Source organism: Melanostigma gelatinosum (assembly GCF_949748355.1).
Source record: "Melanostigma gelatinosum genome assembly, chromosome: 4".
NCBI classification, from domain to species: domain Eukaryota; kingdom Metazoa; phylum Chordata; class Actinopteri; order Perciformes; family Zoarcidae; genus Melanostigma; species Melanostigma gelatinosum.
Genome location: NC_136637.1, coordinates 21272329 through 21294231, shown reverse-complemented (window position 1 = coordinate 21294231; position 21903 = coordinate 21272329). Strand labels below are relative to the sequence as shown.

The 21903-nt window shown below is 42.6% G+C and overlaps 5 protein-coding genes across 5 annotated transcripts in view; 3 read left to right on the top strand and 2 right to left on the bottom strand.

The window, feature by feature from the left end:
• Window positions 1-4590, top strand: part of cers4a (ceramide synthase 4a) — a 30480-nt gene extending 25890 nt beyond the window's left edge. Inside the window, exons 7-11 of the mRNA XM_079267687.1 lie at window positions 1185-1277; window positions 2051-2179; window positions 3118-3224; window positions 3674-3830; window positions 3915-4590. Of these exons, the coding sequence (XP_079123813.1) occupies window positions 1185-1277; window positions 2051-2179; window positions 3118-3224; window positions 3674-3830; window positions 3915-4115 (687 nt within the window). The 3' untranslated portion in view covers window positions 4116-4590. The remainder of the gene's footprint in view (window positions 1-1184; window positions 1278-2050; window positions 2180-3117; window positions 3225-3673; window positions 3831-3914) is intronic.
• Window positions 4591-5389: 799 nt separating this feature from the next.
• LOC306776300 (kelch-like protein 23) lies at window positions 5390-8279 on the bottom strand (the record flags this gene model as incomplete). Its single annotated transcript, XM_079266945.1, has 3 exons — window positions 5390-6518; window positions 6685-7096; window positions 7289-8279. 3 exons carry the CDS (start codon window positions 8277-8279, stop codon window positions 6215-6217), a joined length of 1707 nt encoding a protein of 568 aa, XP_079123071.1. The 3' UTR covers window positions 5390-6214.
• Window positions 8280-8600: 321 nt separating this feature from the next.
• On the top strand, window positions 8601-9935 carry lsm7 (LSM7 homolog, U6 small nuclear RNA and mRNA degradation associated). Its single transcript, XM_079267224.1, has 4 exons — window positions 8601-8629; window positions 8898-8988; window positions 9113-9184; window positions 9549-9935. Exons 1-4 carry the CDS (start codon window positions 8624-8626, stop codon window positions 9689-9691), a joined length of 312 nt encoding a protein of 103 aa, XP_079123350.1. The 5' UTR covers window positions 8601-8623; the 3' UTR covers window positions 9692-9935.
• Window positions 9936-12148: 2213 nt separating this feature from the next.
• Window positions 12149-18025, top strand: tmprss9 (transmembrane serine protease 9; the record flags this gene model as incomplete). The annotated part of the gene is made up of 15 exons (XM_079267195.1): window positions 12149-12302; window positions 12441-12568; window positions 12650-12717; window positions 12811-12986; window positions 13111-13155; window positions 13791-13904; window positions 14085-14250; window positions 14387-14661; window positions 14869-15011; window positions 15278-15563; window positions 15765-15878; window positions 15953-16121; window positions 16208-16473; window positions 17065-17201; window positions 17864-18025. 15 exons carry the CDS (start codon window positions 12149-12151, stop codon window positions 18023-18025), a joined length of 2403 nt encoding a protein of 800 aa, XP_079123321.1.
• A 629-nt stretch (window positions 18026-18654) lies between these two features.
• Window positions 18655-20780, bottom strand: timm13 (translocase of inner mitochondrial membrane 13 homolog (yeast)). The gene is made up of 3 exons (XM_079266936.1): window positions 20562-20780; window positions 20103-20171; window positions 18655-19799 (listed from the first exon to the last, which is right to left on the bottom strand). Exons 1-3 carry the CDS (start codon window positions 20679-20681, stop codon window positions 19701-19703), a joined length of 288 nt encoding a protein of 95 aa, XP_079123062.1. The 5' UTR covers window positions 20682-20780; the 3' UTR covers window positions 18655-19700.
• Window positions 20781-21903: the final 1123 nt, after the last annotated feature.

The window sequence follows — 21903 nt, the reverse complement described above, 5'->3', positions numbered from 1 at the left end:
TCATAAATCAGGTACCTTGTTTGTCTTTTCTTTCATTCCATAAAAGCCAGTAAGCTTAAAATGATTTTAAAGTCTTGATATCTTGGTGTCATTTGATTTAGATACAACAGAATAGGGTTGGATCAACAGTTTTGATAATGTGTTAATTGGTTGTTAATTGCAGAAATGCCAAATAGTCGCCCGTTCTAGCTTGTGATGTGATGTCACCTTTTCTTAATTGTACGTGGTTGTAAATTAAATATCTTTGGCTTTGGACTGTTGGTCGGACCAAACACACATATTGAAAGTGTCACCTTGCAATGGGCATTTATTTTGCTATTTCCTGATGATTTATAGGCTAAATAATCAATTAGAAAAGTAAATGGCAGATGTATCACTGGATGTCTATATGCAGCCCTACAAAATATCAACCAAGTACAACTGGGCCGAACACCAACACCTTTTAAAGAAAAGTGATTCGGAAAAACAACAGCTGGGAGGGACCCAACAAAACAAAGTCTTTTGTCCGTGTAAAAGGATGTAGTCCGGGAAGACTTTTTGTTCATCGTACAGTTTTGTCAGTACACTCCACCCACTGAATGTTTTTACTCTGCGTTTGTAAAGCTAATACCTCTGCTGTGTAGACGACAGTTGGGTATGCCTGCAGGTCGGCATTGCTCTGCAGAAGCCAGCCTTTACTTGTGGGGTCATGACCGCGAACAGAAAACAGGAGAAAGAAATGCAAAGCTCCATCTCTCTGTCTGCAGTCTGACTGATAACAGCTCCTGCAGGCATCACGGCCGCTGACCTTTTTCCTTTTTCCTGAGGTCTTGTGGCCTCTGACCGAAAGAAAGAATGTGTATTTAAGAGTTAAAGGCCTCAGTCAACCTCCTACCATTGTGTCGCTGCAAACTTTGAATGTTGAGTGTTCTGCAAGAGGTGTTTTGACTGTGAGGGAGTAATCATATGACATCACCACTGTACATTCCCCCAAAAACCTTCAGATCTTTCCCAACACACACATCCTGCAGGCTCCAAAGTTACTCTGAAATATCAGTTCATTCTACTTGTTAAACAATATATATTTTTACAGAAACTGAAGAGTTTCACAGAATGTTTTTGGATTGTTTTGCTTTGCCTGTAAATACCTCTGTTGCATCCACTTCATTGTGACTTATTGTTTCTCTCTTCCTCTCATTCTGCAGCCCGTGGCCGAGGCTCATTACTGGTATTACATCTTGGAAATGGGCTTCTATTTGTCGCTGCTTCTGAGCGTCTCTGTGGACGTCAAGCGAAAAGTGAGCGTGAGCTTGATTTTCAAGGGTTTAAACTGAAAACATCAGAGCAACACCTTGCCGGTTTTCACATGGTTTCCTCTGCATTTCCTCTCATTTTGTGCCTGACTTTTTTTACTTTTAGTCAAATGGTCAACACCAAACAGCTAAACGTCATCACTCAAACACTTTGCACAGTGTAATCCCAATGTTGCACGATTATACTTAATACGGATTATGCACTGGATTATCTCCGATAACATCGTAACTTTGTGTACTTTGCGTTTGCGCTAATTTTAGAGTGTTACAGCATTTAAAATCTTAATAGCACACACTGTAAAATCAATGTATTTACCCAGGAGGACCTATGTGAAGGAACACTAACTTTAAAAATCTGCTCTAAAATACTCAGTTAGACTTTGCTATATTGCTAAAATGCTAGAAATTACATGAAATAATGAATGTAATTCATTTGTCATGTTTCTGTGTCTTAAGGAAACCATCTGAGATGCTTACTGCTGCTGCTGCAGCTTTCTTAGGAAATGTCCTTATTTCAGTGAGAAAAAGACGATGCTGGTTTTGTGTGATTCAGGCTCCAAGCTGCTGATCAAAGATATTTGAGCTTGAAACACAACAACAAATCACTCCAGACAACATGTTCATCTGCCTTTTCAATAATTGGACACAACTCATGACCAACTCAAGACCGCAGACCAAAGGCGTGGTAATGACGCTATACATCCTCTTCATACTGTGTGGTCTGTGTGTGTGTGTGTGTGTTCGTGTGTGCCTTCCAGGACTTCAAGGAGCAGGTAATTCATCACATCGCCACCATATTCCTCATCGGTTTCTCCTACTGCGCCAACTATGTGAGGGTTGGCACTCTGGTGATGCTGGTGCACGACTCCTCTGACTTCCTTCTCGAGGTAAACCACCACACAGTCTCTGTGAATTGATTGTTTATATATATATATACACAAGCACAGAAAATGCATCATTAAAATGTATTTCAACTCACAGGCAATGTGTTGAAATGCCAAAAACGGTCAGAGGGGACTTGAATACAGCCATTGTGTGTTTATTGCGGAAGTTTTCCTTTCCTGACACCGAACACATAATAAACCCACGTCCGGTATGAACTGAACTGCAAAGAGAAGAGCATTGTAGTATGGTAAAAACACAAATACCGGTACCCGTTGTTTGTTTGTTTCCTGCAAGTCCCTCAGCGAGATATCCCTGGTTTTGTGAGGCTGATTTTCCTGGGTGTAACCTTTCACTGATAGCGTCTGAAAATAACGAGTGTTACTTTCATCTCAGAGCTGAGGAACTATGTGGAGCTAGTCATGTGACCTCAGGCACGACTGGGTGTCGTCTGGCCTCTGATAAAAGTCATGAAGGGGATGATGTGAGTTTCATATTCAGCCAGCAACTCGTGTACAGCCAGGCATGTGTTTCTGAGTAAGGGAACCGGTTTGGTGTATTAGAAATGAAGTTATATTGTGAACTTCATTGTCTGAATTCATTCCTCTCTGTCCGGCCACTCATGTGATAATATGTATATTTGAATATACAAATTTACATTTAGAATATTCATCTTTTGTGCTAATTTCTTCTTTGAGTAAATGATAGTGATATTTTCTGTGTCCCAACAAACCAAAATTCATGAAATGAGGTCAGGTAGGTTCGGGATACTGTATTGCAGCTAAAAGGCTTTGAGTCTGATGCACTGAACCTCTTTTTGGCTGCTAACTGTAAGTCATTCTAGAAACAATAGGAGAGAAACGCCTGGGATTGTATGCAGAGATTAATCATAAATGTAAAATAGTTTGGTTTGGATAACTGACAGGCACTTTTCTTCTGACAGTCTGCCAAGATGTTACACTATGCTGGCTGGACGAGGACGTGCGACTCGCTGTTTGTCGTCTTCTCTCTGGTGTTCCTGGTGACGAGGCTGGTGGTGTTTCCTGGCAGGTAAAAATGTCACGGTGGAATAGAAAACTTCTCCCAGATGTTGAAATTCCCTCGCCACAAACACATGGCATCGCACTTCGCCTCAAACTTGGGAATCAACAAGTTGTTTTTTTTGCAGTGGTCATATGGTTTGCAACTCCGTATCCTAACAAAAGGTCAACTTTCACACCGATTTTTATATTGCATCATGCACTGCCACGTTTCTGTAGGTGTGTTTACTTATGTTGAACTGTCGAGGATCTGTGTCCATGTTGTCATGTATGTTCTCTTTGCCCTATTCTCTCTCTCCCACCAACCTGACACCACTGGTGTCTTAACCTGAGAGCAGAAGGTTTACAGTTCCAAACAAAGAGTTGAGAAACAGGATTTGAGTGGTCAAAATGATGGTAACCTTTGAAGAGTTGGTTCTGGACCAACACTAAAACTGTGTCTCACTGTTTGTTCTCCAGAGTGGTCCACACAACCTTGGTGGTGTCTCTAGAATTCTTCCAGCCCTTCTTTGGTTATTATTTCTTCAACGCCCTTCTGTTAGTGCTGCAAGCACTGCACATCTTCTGGGCTTATCTCATCCTGCGTATGGTCTCCAAGTTTGTGTTCCTGGGCAAGGTGAGAAGATTGCAAATGAAAAGGGAACGGGGGAATGAGTCGGCACCAGGATTTGTATATTTAAATGTATGTCTTTCGACATAGGTGGAGCGTGATGAACGTAGCGATGAGGAGAGTGAGGTTGACGATGAAGAGGAGGAGCCTGAGGGAGAAGGGGACGAGTGCAGCTGGCAGCAAGGAAAAGGCGCAATCAACTCTAAACTGGCATCGCTGGCTAACAACTGTGTCCTGAACAACCTGACCAACCAGAGGAATATTAACAGCAGACTACCCAAAGCTAGATAGTGGAGCAGCCTCCTTCCACGTTGACTGATCCTTGCAAGAAAATATAAATATTTGTCCTTCTGCCTGTTGAAGAATAACTAGTAATTTCCTAGATATGCTGCGTACACACGGCTTGTGTACATCCAACACGGTTCATTGACGATTTCTGAACAGGATATGCCTGCATCCTGCTCATTTAAAAAACACAGAGGGCACAGAAGCACCGATGATTGTAAACCTGCTCACCCAGTGTGCGGTAAGGAGGAAATGCCATCATTACTGTCACCCATACCACTGCATACTGTAACGATATATTTGGCAAAACAAGGAGACAAATCATTTTGTTTTTGCAGATTTTGTATTCATGCTGTTTCTTTTTATTGTATTAATAACTTGTTTGTAAATACATAAGGATCCAAGTGCCTGGACCTCAGTATAATGCATTTATCCTTTCTTGGGTCAACAAGGAATACCACATATTTCCCCCAAAATCAAACTGCTCTTATCTAATACATGGTATGTATTCTTCTCTAATACATGTATTAGATACATAATGAGAGCAACCGAACACTAGAATTTAATAGTAATTCACTCCCACAGCTTTGTATCCACATACACGGTATGGTTGATTGTACATAGACTATCCAGAATATTGATTGTAGTAAATCTGTTGATAAACCACTTTATATATCTATTTTTTATGAACCATTTATTCAACAGGTAGTTCTTATGTTGTAATCTGTGGCAGAATCTAAAAGGCTACTGCAGAAGTCCCTTAGGGGTGATAAAGTTATATTTTTCTGCGATAGGATTTGATTTTGCCAGTAAGGTTTAAACTCTCTTCTTAAAAGAGGTATGGCGCCTCCTGGTGTACAAAGAAGAACATATCCTGTAGAGAAGGCACTCCCCATGTCTGCTACAACGATGCCCTTCCAAAGAAATGTACTGCTCATAGAATTATGGATTTAAACCGCATGTGTGTTTATTTTTCTACTTTGAATATTATGGTGACAGGGAGCATGATTTCTCAACAAGGTTTTTGTTAAAGTTTGCTCCACTGGACTTTAGTTTTGTGCCTTGGCTGCTGTTTTTACACTATTCTGTGACAAACACTTAGTATGACTGGTTTTAATCTTTAGCTTGAAATGTTGGTGAGGTGAATTAGCCATGAAAGGTATGCACACACAGATGAGTATTCGTGAAATGTGATATGTTTATTAGAGGAGTTATTTACGAAGGTCCAATGCTTTATGGCTGACATGAAATGTAAACATTTAAAGGGCCAGTGTGTACCATTTAGGGGATTTATTGGCAGAAAATGCCACCAAAATCCAAAAGAGGTCATTTGGATTGAACATGTGTTCAAACACAGTGAAAGACATGGCTCAGTGTCTTTAAACTGGCTCCAGGTTTCATAATCAACCGTATACACAGAAGTTCATTCGCTCCCAATAACAATGTTACATTTCCACAGGCTAGCTTTAGGATTAGTGAGTATAACAACTGGATTGTGTCTGCCTCTGAATAGCTGCAGCCCACAACACTAGTGGAGAACACTGAAAGGGCTGATCCACTGAATAACACACTCATGACCCCCACTCAAATATTGGTTGTCTTATTAATAGATATAAAACCAGTAGTAATGTCACGTTGGAAAGTTTTACTAAATTACTATTAAATGAATTAGCACTGCCGTCTTATTTTAAGTGGAAGACTTAAATAGTATTGAGTATGTGTTCATTCAATCCATTTGTTGTAGTTTTTTATGAAACAGCTTTTGATTTATTTTACACTAGTCTTGTTCTAGTGACTGTGATTGATCCTGTCATTGGCCGCCTATTTGAGACGACATTCTCCTCCCGCAGCTATCTGTTTTGCAATTGCACCCGATACCAGAACGATAACGTGTGGCACCAGATCTCTCTTTGGCGCTGACACAGTGTTGTGGAGATAGGTCTGGGTATGCAAGACTAACGTCACCCAAATCATGACCCCTTACATCACAAAATCTATTTGGGAAGTTCTCTGAATGACATTTCTAATCTACACAACTGCAATTGATGTTATTAGACTATAGATATTACAATAGATTCGAGTAAATTGCCTTTTCATCAGTCACATCATGTGACCATTCTCATGGTGACACACCCTCTAAGCGGCACAGGGCAGGGTATGGCATCATCCACCTCAATGCAAGTGTCTATGTAAGGGTCCATAAGCACCATGTTTGGGAATGCTTTGTTACTCCTCCTCTCGCTGACCAGGTATATCTGTCCGCTGACTGTTGCGCAGCCACAGAAGAACTTCTTGTCCAGACATTCCTCCTCCAGCACAGTCCACTCGTCCGTCTCCACGTCAAAACGCATGGCTTCGCCTCCAAACAGGTAGAGGGCACCGTTAAGCTCTGAGGCAACCAGGTCATATCTGGGGTTACAAGAAGGTTTCATTTTCACATAATTACCAGGCCAACCAAGGCTCGAAGGAGAAGCTGTATTGAAAACAACAATATTCTCATTAAGAAATGTCAGTTTGTGTCAGAATCTGTCAGAAAGCAAAGCTGTAGAGAGTGCGCTCTTGAAAATTCACTCACCGTGGAAATGGAGAATAGGAGACCACATCCCACTGATCGTTCGGCACCATGTACCTCTGAATTCCACCGTACACGTCCCCGTTTTCATCCAGGCCACACGCCACATAGATACACGACCCCAGAGCAGCAGTGGCTGCTCTCTCCACAGCCCTAACCATGGGGCTGACCTCCTCCCAACCCTCCTCTGACCCCAGCACTAGCCTTTCTACGTCGGCCACAGGCCCTTCATCCGTGCAACCCGCTAGGACATACAGTGAGGAGTCCAGCCCTATGGAGCAGTGGCTGTGCCTGGACATCTGCAGGGCTGGCCCGTCCACCCAGCGCCGGTTCCCACATTCATATATCCTGACCCAGTCCGCACAGAACCACAGCACGTCCCGGAAGTAGCCGCCAGTCACAACCACATTGTCTCCTACATAATGAGAGAATGAGAAAATAAAGAAAATGTAATCAAATAAAGAAAATGTCCAATACACGTATGTTATGTTAATTGGAATTTAATGTAACAACAACGACAGATGATTGAGATGCATCATCATGTACACACACCATGAGGAATAAATTAATTTCTACCCTCATCTTCATCATTCACATGCAACATTACCTACTGCAGCTACCGAGTACTGTGTGAGGTTCTTCCTCTGCAGAGGGGGACAGCTCTGCCATCTACCACTGAGTGGGTGAAATTGGTAAAGTGACTGCTTTTCCTGGTCGTGAGGTCCACCCAGGATAAACAGGGTCTCTCTGGCCCTGGTTCTCGTCATTGACCTGCCCATTGCCCAAGATGCCGGGAAATGTTCATTCAGCGTGCCGATGAGCTTGGCTCTGGGGTCAGAACTTTGCATTTTGGTCAAAAGTTCAGTGATAAATGGTACAGAGAGCGACTCAGGCCTCACCAGCTGAATGAGCTCCAGAAAATATTCCTCTCGTTTTGAATCAAATGACACCCAGCGAAGGGTGGCCTCCACGGCCAGATCATCTTTATGGATGGCGAGGTCATCACAGGCAAGAAGGTCTGCAACAGTCTCCTTAGACAGAGATAGGAAGTCCTCTTCAGCGACAACAGCAGAGAAGTGTGTGAGCGCCACCTGTCGTGCTGCAGTGTACAGCTGAGTGCAGCCCCGCTGCCAGGCGATGGCCATCATTCCCAGACAGTTACTGAGGTGCAGCTCCCGCTCCAGGAACTTGCAGCACAGAAGCCTGGCTCGCTCCAGTTGTAAAAAGTCTGCGGTCTCAAGAATCCCCAGAATGTTTTCTCTGTCCAGAGCTAGGTTGGATGTCTTGCTGTATTCCATCAAAACCCTGAAATGCTGCAGACTCAAACCTTTGATCTCAATTTTCCTTTTGCTGCTCTCTAGGCCACAGCCAAAAAACAGAGCCCTGAAGTAGGGACTCTGGAGGGCCAGTTGTTGACGGTTGACATAAAAACTCTCTCCTTCTACTCGTAGAACAGCGTCAGGAATAACATTACATGCAGAGTTAGAGTCTGTCACATGCAAAGCAGATTCGTCCTCCTCAAGTTTGTGTATCTGTTCAGAGAGAACTGTGAATTTAAAGCTCTGAGGTTTCAGCTCAGTGTCGGCTAAGCAGGCCATTTCACAGGCACACCAACCGTCTTTTGCTCAGTGCCTCCTCCTCGTTCTAGTTTACACACCAACTGGTGGTATATATTAATAGACTTTCCCCCTGACTGACTGCTGGCTAAAACAACAAGGAAAAGGAGGTCAGCATGAGAAACAGATGCTAATTATAACACAGGGACTCATAATCAAACACTAATTGTTTGATTATTAAACTGTGATAATTGTCTCCTATTAGTAAATTAATAATAGAGTCAGCAAACTACTACAAACTAATGACGTCAGCTACAGGCGCTCAACGATTTGATTGGTGGAATACTTCTGAGGTCACAGTTTCACTTCCGTGTCACACAGCGAACATGGCGGTGAGTTCATATGGTTTTAGCTTTCACTCAAACATATTTTTACTTTTGCACCCATACGCATTCGGTGCAAACGTAGGAAGGTGGTTTCCTTTAGCCAGTTGTTTATTCTCAACACGACGTCCGAGAAGTACTCTAAAGTAACGTGGCGTTTTTTCTCACGTTCGCTATCTTGGCTAGCCAAGTAAAGCTAACCTCAGGCTGAGTCCGTGTTTGTTTGCGGCTAGCTTTCGTCTGACTTACAGAAGCATCTTCCTTTTGTTCTGTGCAGGATAAAGAAAAGAAGAAGAAGGAGAGCATCTTCGACTTGTCGAAGTACATCGACAAGCCAATTCGTGTGAAGTTTCAAGGAGGACGAGAGGGTAGGTGGATTAGTGCTGAAGATAACAAGCTAACGTGAATGCTAACACATGTAGCCGTTGGAAAGTGTACATATTTGGGAGTCCCTGGCTAATGCAAGCTTCACTGTGTGTCGGTCCCTCTCAGCCAGCGGTGTCCTGAAGGGGTTTGATCCCCTGTTGAACCTGGTGTTGGACGGCACAATCGAGTACATGCGTGGTAAGTAATAAAAAAACTGCCAACATGACAGTGTGGAACTTGTTCTTCTCCAATGGGCAAATTACACTTTCACATCCATGAAGCGTTCTGGAGAGATGTCGAGGACTGGGAGAAAACAAAGGTTCATGCACAGTTCTAGACTTCACCAACGTGTATATCCTGCCAAAGCTTATTACCCGATTCAATTTAGTTTTGAGGACTAGAAGTATGGATTATAGATGGCTCTTTTCCCTATCTATAGAGCAAAATCTACCTAGACAAATAAATCATTTTAAAAAGGGGTAACTTAAATTTATCTTTTTGTCTGTGACATGTAAACGTGGATTATTGTGTCTTTAACCTTAATCCGTCCATGTCTGTCCAGATCCAGATGACCAGCTGAAGCTGACAGAAGACACCAGGCAGCTGGGTCTGGTGGTCTGTAGAGGAACCTCCGTCGTGCTGATCTGTCCTCAGGACGGCATGGAGGCCATTCCAAACCCATTCGTACAGCAACAGGATGGTTAATACACCGTCTGTCACTCGCTTCATTCAGAGCAAATTTCTGTTAAATATCTTACGTTTTACAGCAGAAGGGGCACTTGAAAGCACTTCAGCTTTGTTTCTGTCTGTGGTGTGCAAGTTTGCAAAGATTTGAGTTGTATAGAGCCCACAAGTTTGGGAAGAGTTAACTATCATTTTCTTATCACAATAAGAAACTTTTTACTATTCTTTGTTTTTGATAAGAAAATAAAATGTATGTTGAGTACAATTTGTTCTCCCTTGTTCTTGAACTAGATGGCATAATTTAATTCATTGATTTATTTATTTTTTATTTTTTTGAAAGTTGACGCAATGTAATGAACATCGAGCTGATGTTTTCTTCCGCTCAGCCATCCGACACTTTTTAGCAGAGTTACTGTCACTTGTGTTCTTTATGCAGCTCGGTGTCATTGTTGCCTACGAAATACATTTCCTGGTTAAATAAAGGCTAAATTATAAAAATTTTAGTTAATTTTCACATGCAGTCCTTTTAATAATCTCACATACTAATAGTCATATCTTTTATAAAACTGACCAACTAGTTAAGACCAGTTGGGGTACTTATAAAACATTTAGGTTGTGGACAAACTGCTGGATTGGCCACAGCTCCATCCTCTTTTTTTTTTCCTTTGCAGTAACAAGTAATCGATTGTTATCTGTGACACTGTTTAAAGGAGTTAAGGGAGTGTGTGTTGTGTTTGTGAAGATGAGCCACTCAAGCCTGTCGGCACACAAACAAAGGGGTGTTTGTGGTAATAATGGCTCTAACTCTGTTCTGCTTTAAGCAGGGTGGGGGGATAATGTAAGTATATAATTTGCCGTTAAAAATAGCAAGGCAATGCATTTTTGCTAAAATAGTCCATTTTAAATAAGGGACGACTGTTACTGATATTTGTGCCACTTATAATTGATGGAGGGGTTTTCTTACATCCTGAATTGGGGCTCCAAATCTCACAGCATTTAGATTTGAGTATAAAACTATATCATAGATTCATGAATTAAAACCTCCTGAACATACCTTTATCTAACTTCACTTCCTCCCTCGTTGTCAAACTAAGTGTAGGTTAAACAACTCAGTTAAGGCACCTTAAGAGAAACTTTAATCCCTGTAAAAGGAGCCTAATACTTGGCCAGCTGTTGTGAACCCGGGACATGCAGCCAGATCTCCAGGAGGCTTCGCTCCTCTGCTGCTCAGTTACTGAGTCAATGGCGCACCGACGGGCAGCGACTAGAGGGAGCACTGGGCTCCACTGAGGAGAAATGTATGCCCGTTTTTTTGTTTGTTTTTTTTAACTTTCCTTCAATTTGCTTTAATTTGCGTAAACGAGTAATACTTATTATGTAGCTGGAGATAATGGGAGCTCTGAGGTGACAGGATAAATGCCTGTGTACATCGGGGTGGAACCGAAGGGATCAATACCGATGGGAGGAGGGTCGGCCGGGGATCTGTGAAGCCGAGCCGACTTTCTAAAGTAAACTGAAAAAGGTGAGCTACCTGCGGCACGCCCCGTGGCAGGTGTTACAAAAAGCGGACCTCTCCGTCCTCTCGTTTGTGTTCCTCCATCCATGTATCTTTTCTTGTGTGCGCCAAGTCCTACATCGAGAACTGCGGGAGATCGTGAATGTCAGCGTTCAGAGGAAAGAAGTGAGTGAGTTTACTTCAGAACATAGAGCCTCTATTGTGTAATGCTTCACGCTGTAATAAACCTGGACTCACCGTGCGTAATTTGCTGGCGCAGTGAAAATTCTCACCGAGTCCATTTATTCGTTGAAATACTTCTATCTACTAAGACTTAAAAGGGATGTTTTAAGTGTTACCGTTTTGCACATCTGAATTGTGGTCGCATGCAACATGGCCTCCCTGGTCTGTTTTACGCACGTCCTATAATCTCAGCCAGCTCTCCCGGACAGAGTCGCTGCTTTCATTTTCTGTGTCGTCATAACGACTTTATAATGAGTATTTTCTGATAGCAACACCTGGGCTTTTAATTAAACAATTTGTTTTCCCAGTATTAGTGTGACCATAGTCCCTCATTGTTTTGGGTACCATCGTGTTAATGATTGTATAATTTGTTTTGTGATGTCATTCAGTATTTGTCGACTATCCCTGTGACTTTATTCTTTTCTTTGTTTTGTAACCTGCTGATTTTTTTCTGTTTCAATGCAAAGCTGTGGACCACAAAACATTTCATATTGTGATATATGGTCAAAATAAAAAATGTGTTCTTATTTATCTCGGGATATTGACATCCACCCTGTTGTACAGCCGTACCCATTGCATTAGTACACAATGCCTCACTGACAATAACATCTCAGTCTGTTATTTCCAATTTCCAACTATTGCCACTGTCTTTTACCAGGACTGGATCATTTTGTCTGTAGGGCATTATGATACTGGATACAGTGCAATGTGAGTTGTGAGGTTGGTGCTGTGAATACAACATGGAGGTGAAGAAGGATGGAGGAGGAGGCCCGTGGTCTTCTTCAGGAGACTCCTCTGCTTCCTCCAACCCTGCCTCCTCCTGCAGGAGCACCCTCATAGCCTTCCTCGTCCTCTTCCTCCTCATTATCGGGGTCTTTGTAGGCCTGCTTATTGGTGAGTATCACATTCACCACATAATCACATACTTAAACATATATAGTTGCAACAGCTATTCCGACTGGTCTGTTGAACACAATATTCTAACCGTAATTGTTCTGTAAGAATGAACCACTCCTACTCTGTCGTTGCCAGCCTACCTGGTGCAGGAGCAGCATGATTTTATGGAGACAGTGGAGCTGAAAGGTCTGAAGTATGATCCAGTTCTGCAGGATCAAAACTCTGGTTTCTCCATAGTACTGACCTCAGTTTTAAAGTCCAAGGTTAGTGCAGACTGTCGCCATGTTGAGAGCCCAATATTTCATTTTAAGAGGTTTCAAGTTTTACATTTTCCCTTCTTACAGATCAAAAATATCTTCACTGCCTCGTCGATATCACATCACTACATTGATTGCAGTGTTGTTGCCTATGGGTGAGTCAAAGCTGAACTGAAGTAGATGACTTAATCCAAGCGAAAAAAAGCGTCTAAAAGATTAAACAAACAGCGGTGTCGGTTTCTTCCCAGTAACATTAATAGTGACGTGATGGCAACATTCAGACTGGTCTTCAGGGTGTCCAAGGTCCAGCAGTATTCAGACAACTTTGTCCAGGACCTGCTGAGAGCAGGACTCGGCTCAGTAATGCACGGGAAACCACTGGAGGTGCCAGAATTCGGAGAGATCAACGCTATCGTCTTACTTGGTAGTAAAACTATACTGTCATCAGTCTGTGGTGGATGTGGGAGTAACAGAAACAGGCCACAGCTGTGTGATGTTGTGTGTCAGGGCTACCAAAGTCCTCACTTTGTCTTTCTCCTCATTCCTAGGAGCCAGTGGGAAGTCATTTTATTCTATTGGAGATGAGATGATAGGTGAGTGACTACGTTGACCCATGTTTCCCTTCATTACGTAATTCCAAGATGTGATGTGGGGGACGGACTTCACAGTCCTCGTTCTGTGCAAAAATGCATTCTCAATTTTATCTGAAGACAAAATGAGTCTTCAACAGTCAGCCAAATCAGGCAGCTGTCGTCCAAAGTTAGTTTTTAGTAGAAAGTTCCCTCTTTGTGTTGCTGTCCATCCACTGGCGGTACAAAGCAGGGACACTAGAAGGGGAATTTTGCACTGAAGAACTAAAACTTTGAAATATGCGATTTGACTGACTCAGACTGCAAAAAGCCTCTCAGTAACTTTGGTGGAAATTTGGGGTATTTGTTTGTATGTAATGAGGAATGTGGATTTTATTCTCAATCTCACAAGATGGAGTTACGTTAGGAATGGATCTCTTCATGCAGAACGAACAGGAGGAATGAATACAGGGACCAATAAAGCTCTGTACTATTTTACTTCAGCATCGCCATCCTTCTTGATGTTATGTGAAAACAAATGATACTTTATCTAAATTCCAAATACAAATATTAATACAAATTATACTTATACTATTTTCATATTTTACCTTATCCTCTAACTCTCATCTTGACATTTTTCTTTCACCTGGGCTGTCCAGCCAGGTGTCCTGACAACACCTTCACTTGTGACGACGGAGAATGTGTCACAAAATTGAATCCAGAGTGTGACTTCGTCCCCGACTGTGCAGACGAGTCTGACGAAGCTCGTTGTGGTAAATTACTTGACACCGCTACTGTCCTTTTCAGCCTCGTTGTTCAATTTTCTTTCCTCAGTTGTTATTGGTCAACAACAATAAACTATCCCTGACTGTTATATGTTAGCTTAACCTGTCGAAAAAATAAAAACATCACCGCTTTATCTCCATCTTGAATCATCAAACTTATATTCTCAGCCTGTGGTACACGTCCCGCTATGGGGAGTCGTGTAGTGGGTGGCGAGGATGCCCGGAAAGGCGAGCTGCCGTGGCAGGTCAGTCTGAGACTCTACGGACGCCACACATGTGGAGCCTCCATCGTCAACGAACGCTGGCTGGTCAGTGCGGCACATTGCTTTGCAGGGTAGGCATCATTTCCAAGTCACTGAGGAGTTATTTATGAATCTCCCAATCAGTGAGATGAACTAAACTTGCCACATCAGCATTGAAAATGTAAGGGACAACCACATTTTAATCTTTTTTTATCATCTGTTTTCTAGGAACAAGGACCCCAAAGATTGGACGGCCCTTGTAGGGGCCAGACTAGTGAGCGGGGATGAGTCAGATTCCACAACAATTAACATCAAGTCGCTGGTTGTGTCTCCAGACTACAACTCTTTGTCCACTGACAGCGATGTTACTGTGCTGGAGCTGGATAGCCCTCTCACCTTCAACTCTTACATCCAGCCTGTCTGCCTGCCCTCCTCGTCTTATGTGTTTTCCCCCGGACAACGCTGCGTGGTCTCAGGGTGGGGTGCACTACACCAGTATAATCGTGAGTCCGCCTGCAGGAGTATACCTCCACACATCAACAAATGAGGGATAAGCAGATGACAGTGAGAAACAAATCCTTTATAATGTGGACACACTACCTAAACAGGGCAACTATGGCATTTGACGTCAGTCAGTTGAGGAAATGATTGCATGTTGAAGTGTGATCAGTGTGAGTGATTCTGTCGTCTTGTGCTCTCCTGCCATTCAGCCAAGGTGCCTCCCACACTGCAGAAGGCGGTAGTGAAAATCATTGACTCCAAGGTGTGCAACAAGTCATCTGTGTACAGAGGAGCTGTTTCTCACAACATGATGTGTGCCGGATTCCTGCAGGGCAAGGTGGACTCGTGTCAGGTTAGTGCTGCTTCACGAGCGATCAAATTACATTTTACTACAATACTTTCTTTTCTCAGGACAAAGTTTGCATACAGACACTGATGATGTTGAAACTATAAGTAGGGTCAATCCTGGGAATTACAGTGCGCATCCTAATCAACGAACACTGATCACCTGACATTAAACTGAACACAAGTTGAAACAGGAATGTCACAAAAATGACACAAACAAGTTTAACGGTTCTCACATCACAGAATCAGAGGTCTTGTTTTCTTTCCCTGCAGGGTGACTCCGGGGGGCCTCTGGTGTGTCAAGGGGCCCCAGGGAGGTTCTTCCTGGCTGGGGTGGTGAGTTGGGGTGTCGGCTGTGCCCAGATCAACAAGCCTGGGGTTTATTCCCGCATCACCAGGCTCCGCAACTGGATTTTAAGCCACACAGATCCCAGCTTGGTCCATGATTACTATCAGCATGTTCCCACTGTGCCTGTTACTGTGCCAGGAGAAAGCTTTTATAATCCGCCAGTACCCAGGACCATAGCCATGGATGTGTCATCTGCACCAACACTGACTGGTAATGTCATGCTGAGAGCAGTAGAACTGGTATTTTTTTTGCAGCGTACTCCCTCAATACTGAACCAATTTCAAAAAAAGGTTACACTTTGATTGATTGATCACCCATTCATGTGTTACCAAGAGAAACAAAATGATGTCAGTCATAAATGTAGTATCACAAATACTTGTGTACACTCAATCTGTCCATCATGTCCTCCAGCCTTGAACTGCAGCGGACACTTCCAGTGCAGCGCCGCCTCCTGCATCAGCAAGGTCAACCCAGAGTGTGACAGCGTCCCAGATTGCCCCAACCAGGCTGACGAAAGAAACTGCGGTGAGTTCATATGTGTAAAGGAATGCACATCCTGGATTTAAAGGACATATTTCTGATGCATGTTGTTGTTGCAGACTGCGGCATGCGTCCTGCGATGGGCTCCCACAGGATCGTGGGTGGAGTAACATCTCGAAGGGGGGAGTGGCCATGGATTGGTAGTCTCCAGTTCCAGAGACTGCACCGTTGCGGCGCCACACTCATTCACAGCAAATGGTTACTCACAGCGGCACACTGCTTCAAAAGGTACTGCTGAGCCTCAATGATATTTATATCAATAATAATGGATGAGCCTAGATGGTACTGAGCATGTCTTCATTTATAACCCCCAGTGACCCTAGCCCCACTAACTGGGCAGTGAGCCTGGGATCTGTGCTGCGCTCTGGGGTAGGAGCCTTGGTCATCCCCATCCAGAGAGTCATCATCCACCCAGCCTTCAATGGCACCAACATGCACCATGACGTGGCTCTGTTGGAGCTGGCAGTCCCAGCCCCCATGTCCTACACCATCCAGTCAGTCTGTCTCCCCTCACCGGTGCACCGCTTCCTCAAGAAAACAGAGTGCTACATCACAGGCTGGGGATCCATGAGGGAAGGAGGTGATGGATTTAATATTACACCGGCACCGGGCTCAGCTTCCAAGAAAACATTAGACAATTGCGTAATGATGTTACAATTTACAACAAATTTGACAATTTGATATCATTGTCCATAAGGAATTTTAACAAGTGTCGAGTAAAAGCAAGAAAACATCGGAGGACTTCTTCATCCTCTTGATGCTAAAGACTGAATAAAACCAACTTGAGTCTAAAAACTTGTTTTATTAAATAAGGGATTTTTGTACTGAGGCAAGTCCTTCCAGCCCCATTATCCCTCCACCCTTACAATATGATAAGATATAATATTAAACACTAGCAAATGGCCTGCTCACACAGTATTTGTCACTTACCCTTTTGGTATGTAGCCATGCAGATAGCTTCACTTTCATCAGCTGAGGTTCAGACTTATCTACCACTGGAACCCCTGCTGCTACACCAGAACAATGGAGGTTTGATTTGTGGCGCTCACAGTAGTGAGAAAAAAAAAATGGCATTTCAAGAATGCAACTTGTCTTTCTGGAAAAAGGCGTTCTAATCAGACTTGATCTTTGTGAAAATGCATTACCCACTAATATATATTTTTGGCAACAGGTTCGTTGACCAACCTGCTGCAGAAAGCTGCAGTGAACATCATTGACCAGGCAGACTGCCAGCAGTCTTATGGAAACGTGCTGACTCCTAACATGATGTGTGCTGGTTCCATTGAGGGAGGGAGGGACACCTGTTTGGTAAGTTGCAGGACATTCTACCATGTTACCCAAATACCTGTTACACAGCCTGGAACTGGGCCGGACATCTGGGCGGTACTGTCCTGGCCTCACCTGAGCAGTAAGATTGTGGACCAAGATAACATAAGTGCTCTGGGAAATAGGGCCATGGCACCGACACATCGTTTTACAGTGGATGGTTAACCAGGTCAGAGCAAAGTGCCCTTTATTCTTTAGAAGTTTCAAGGACTTGTCTTTGGAGAAAAAGAAAAGGCATTTGAATAATTCACGGTTTTGAAAATATTTGTCAGATATTATGACGAAGAAAGCCGAAGTGCTACTTGTTGAGGAACATTGCAACACTTAAGTGAGAGATACTCTTCTGATGGGAGAGAGCAGACTTTCTTTCCTAAAAATACAGAGCCCCCCTTTCCACCCGCTTCCTCTCTGTAATCTCCTTATGTAAGGAAACCCACATGCATTCCTGTCTCGGTCAAAGCACCTGGCATCTCAGCAGCGATCCAAGTGACATTCTCTTTATACTTCACTCTTCTGATCCCTCACTCATCCTTAATTTGTTTTACTCTCTTTACATGCTGGAGACCGCCTTGCGTTGAGGTTATTTTCATTTCTTACAAGTTATTAAAAGCCAATCTTTTTGTTCTTTCTTCCCGCTCATCCAGGGAGACTCTGGAGGGCCGCTGACCTGCCGCGAGCCCTCTGGCCAGTGGTTTACTGCTGGAGTGACCAGCTGGGGACATGGATGTGGGCGAATTGGTTTTCCGGGGGTTTACACTCGTATTACGGCCGTCAGGAAATGGATATCTACATACCTGCCTTTCTGAAGAGACCAAAAAAAGAAGAAGCTGAAACCACAAAAAGATGACAAAGGACGTGGATTTTCTTGATACATCTTCTCCAGAAAACTGTACTGTAAAAGGACCAAAGTCATGCTAAAAGCCACACATACATAGTTCCCACAGGATTGATCTTAGGTGCTGTTTGTAATACTGTGCAGTTATCTGAACTGGGACCATCCTCTTTCATAATGTACTGAAGAAATAAGGAGAATACTGAAGTGGATTGTGGACGTTTTGATCACACATGCATGATTTAAAGTATTTATTTCAGGTATTTATTTTCCTGACCGGTAAACTTACTGGTCATGGTGTATTTTTTTTTTCTTCATTTTGTGTGGGGTTCTGAATATACGTGGTACATTTATGGGTACATTTCCTTGTCTTTTAAAAAAATATATATTCTAAGAAAATAAGACCGATGCGGTGTAATAAGTGTTACTGAAGGGTGGGTTTTCTGGGAAATATATAGTTCTGTATGAAGAAAGTGGTACTGGAATTAGCTTTAATATAATTCTGACTTGAGTTTGATAAACCTATGGTGATGTTTCATTGGCATACACTCTTTTTGATGAGACACAAGAGAGGACTCTGATAAACAAGATTTATTGATCATGAAAACCTTTCCGTTTGCTCACACACTGCAAATAATGTTCACAAGCTTTTGTGGCTCTTACTTCCCTACATAATTTCAGCAGGATAGGGGGGGGTGGGGGGGGAATTAGTGCCAGACAGCTGACAAGGTGTGTGCACATACAGATGAGAAAGGTTCAGTACCCCGTGTACAGCAAGGCAGACCCTGCTGAAACAAGCCCACTACTGTGGAGGGCGGCAGATAGAATGACAACTAGAAAACAGATCAGACAAAACCGTTTTGTTCTCCAGGCGTACTTTGATACGGGACTGTTTGGAGGCTTGTGAATGTCAGGTTCACGGTTATGAAAACACCAAGTTCGTCCTCAAGTCCTTTTGATTTTAAGTAGGTTTTTTAGTGTAAAAGCACGTAAAGTAAAGCATGTGTTGTCCCGTAAGGGCTCCAGTTCTGCAGCTTATTATCTATGGCAAAAATGTCACGTCTTTCTCTGAGCATGAACACAATGAAAAGAATTGGCAACAAACATGCCGATAGTATTTTATGAGAAATTGTGGTTACAGAGACACTAGCCCTGTTTACAGTTGTGTCCCAATTATACAGGCTCTTAAACACAAGAAACATTCAACCTTAATTTAAAGGCAAGGTTTCAGTGTTTCTATTGAAGCCACATTAAGTAAACAGATACTGCAATAATTACTCCAAATTTCTTTGGAAACATCGCCAGTCTATCACAGGGCAACAAGGACTGAATCACACTTATGTTCATTCCAACAGGCATTTAGAGTTTCCAAATCTCGTGACCTATATGTCTTTATTCATAACATAAAAACACAAATAATCAAACTTTGTGTCTTAACTGTTCCTCAGAGCAAAATGAAAATGTCCGCAGAGACTTTTGTTATGGCTAGGGTCCACAGGCTCTCTCTGTCTGTCTGTGAGGTATTTGTATGACGACGGTGTGCTGCTGCCACGACACACCTGTGCACGGCCTCCAGTGGAAAAACTGTACTCCTCCTCACGATAAGCAGCAGCCCGACGAAGGGAACGTTAGGATGAAGAGAGGGACGTTCACATACGAGCTCTTTCCTTCTGTAATCTGGAGTTGTATGTTCGGGACACGGTGTTCCAGGCATCCATATACCGGTCCATACACATGGCAATACATTTCTGTGAGAACAAAGGCAGTTATAGTGACACAATTCATGGCCTTTTCTAAAGGCTGCAACTAAGAATTATTTTCATTATAAATCATTCTGCTAATTACTTTGTCAATTAATCATTTGGTCTATGATTTATTAAAAGCTGGTGAAAAATCCCCAGTGCAGGACTGTCAGTCCAGACAGTCCCTTCACATTCATAGAAATCCCAGAAAGGTAGCAAATCTTCACATGAGATTATCTGCCAATTGATAAGTCTTTTCAACTTGAATCTGTGTGCATCTTAAACTGCTCATTGTGGCCCAGCGCATACCTGCTCAGAGTTGTCCAGCGTGCTCCCAGGTTTACCGATGCACTTCTTGAAGCATTTGTCTGTCATTCTCTGAAACAGAAAGACAAAAACGTTGTTCACGTCATTACTAACAGCTGAACTGATGTTACAACAGCAGTCCCCAACATCATCCGCTGTGCATCTGGTAACGTTAGGTGAAAACACTTAATTAATCTGGTTTAAAGTCACATCTGGTTAAAGAGTCACGGTTTTGGGACGTTAACGTTACAAGACAACATAATTTCAATGACTACTGTTTCTATAAGTCATATTTCATTGTTGTGGTGAGGACATCTTCATACAGCAGTGTGTGAGAGGATTAACAAAGGTGCTTCCCCGAATTGATTTACTATATTTAACGTTACTCTGCCACTTAACTTAGTAAGTTAGACAAGTTTGAGGTTAGCCTTGCTAGCTTAGCAGCTGTGTCCATTGATTTACCTGCAGCAGCTCCTGAGCGTTAGCCACTGCGATCTGGACCTTAACCTGCTCCATGATCGTACCGGTGTCCACTTTACCACCCGATCCACCTGCTGGGAAGTCTGACCCGAACCCGTCCATTTCCACCGGAGTCGCTACCGAACCTGTAGCTGTAACGGTCTCCTGTAAATGCACGTGTGGACAGCTACTGCTAGGTTCGGCTAACGATAGTTTTCGATGCCCTTGACAGCAACGGAAGGCTGCATACGTCACTTCCGTAAAGGTGATTCCGAGTCCGACATGGGAAATGTTGTTTTTTTTCGGTGAGCCGACAAGATCGAGTTACGGTGGAATAAATCTACCGCTACCAACCACGTTTTGTGTGAAATACAAAACGGTTATACAGTACATGTTAACAACACTGTACTTAGGAAACACAGACGGCTTGTCAGAACACGCATATTCGCATCCCATCCCTCCCAACGACACACGTGCACGCACACACGCGTGTTTGCCGCGCGGTGGCGGTATAGGCCTACTCACGTGAATCACACGGTCTAAAACTTTAAGGGAGAGAATTACGCTCTTGGAATTTACATTTTTTGCTTTTAATGCAAAATCAGCCCTCTGTTTATTGGTCAAGTGTAGATTGATCACTGATTGTAACAGTTAAATATACACAAAATACTTCTTTACCAAAAAATATGCAATGCCAAGATATGAAATGCTCTTGTTTTGTTTTCAGGTTTCAAGTTATTAGTTGTCATTGGCAATGATATTGTTAGATCTCAGGCTCCCTCCAACAATACTATTACAAAATGTTTAGAAAGAAAATCAAGCAAGTAAAAATGAGAATCCAAGATAGTTCAGATGTTAAATAAAGGGATCCAAATACAACATTTATTAAAAAAAAAGATATAAAATAATATAATATATTAGTGGTAAATGGTAATAAAAAGCATATATATATGTACAGAGATGTATACAGAGATGTAAACAGGTATACAAAACAGTGAGTATATAAAGGTAATGTGATACATGTTCTTGTTTGTTTTGGCTAAAACTAAATTTGGGAATCAATTGTGAGACGAAATTTTCATTTAGAAAACATCACAACAGCTATTTATCTTACCCTGATCCTCCACAGCAGGCTGTATTGGAAATTAAATTATAATAAAAAATGAATAATATATGCTGCTTACGGTATGTGATTACATTCAGGATATTCGATTTTCTTGTGTTTATCCATTGCATCATTTTATTGCATTAATGTTCAGTCAATCATTCCAAGTTATTGTAATATTTCTGGGCTAACTTGCCCAGGGTAAATAGATGTACTTCAAACTAAAACTATGTGGAAAGC

Excerpts from the sequence above, each read along its gene's own strand:
- lsm7 (XM_079267224.1), top strand. Across the intron at positions 8,989-9,112 it reads GTTTCAAGGAGGACGAGAGG|CCAGCGGTGTCCTGAAGGGG; the intron begins GTAGGTGGATTA and ends GGTCCCTCTCAG. Across the intron at positions 9,185-9,548 it reads CACAATCGAGTACATGCGTG|ATCCAGATGACCAGCTGAAG; the intron begins GTAAGTAATAAA and ends ATGTCTGTCCAG.
- timm13 (XM_079266936.1), bottom strand. The coding sequence starts at position 20,681 with ATGGACGGGTTCGGGTCAGACTTCCCAGCAGGTGGATCGGGTGGTAAA. Across the intron at positions 20,172-20,561 it reads ACGCTCAGGAGCTGCTGCAG|AGAATGACAGACAAATGCTT; the intron begins GTAAATCAATGG and ends TTTCTGTTTCAG. Across the intron at positions 19,800-20,102 it reads CGCTGGACAACTCTGAGCAG|AAATGTATTGCCATGTGTAT; the intron begins GTATGCGCTGGG and ends TTGTTCTCACAG.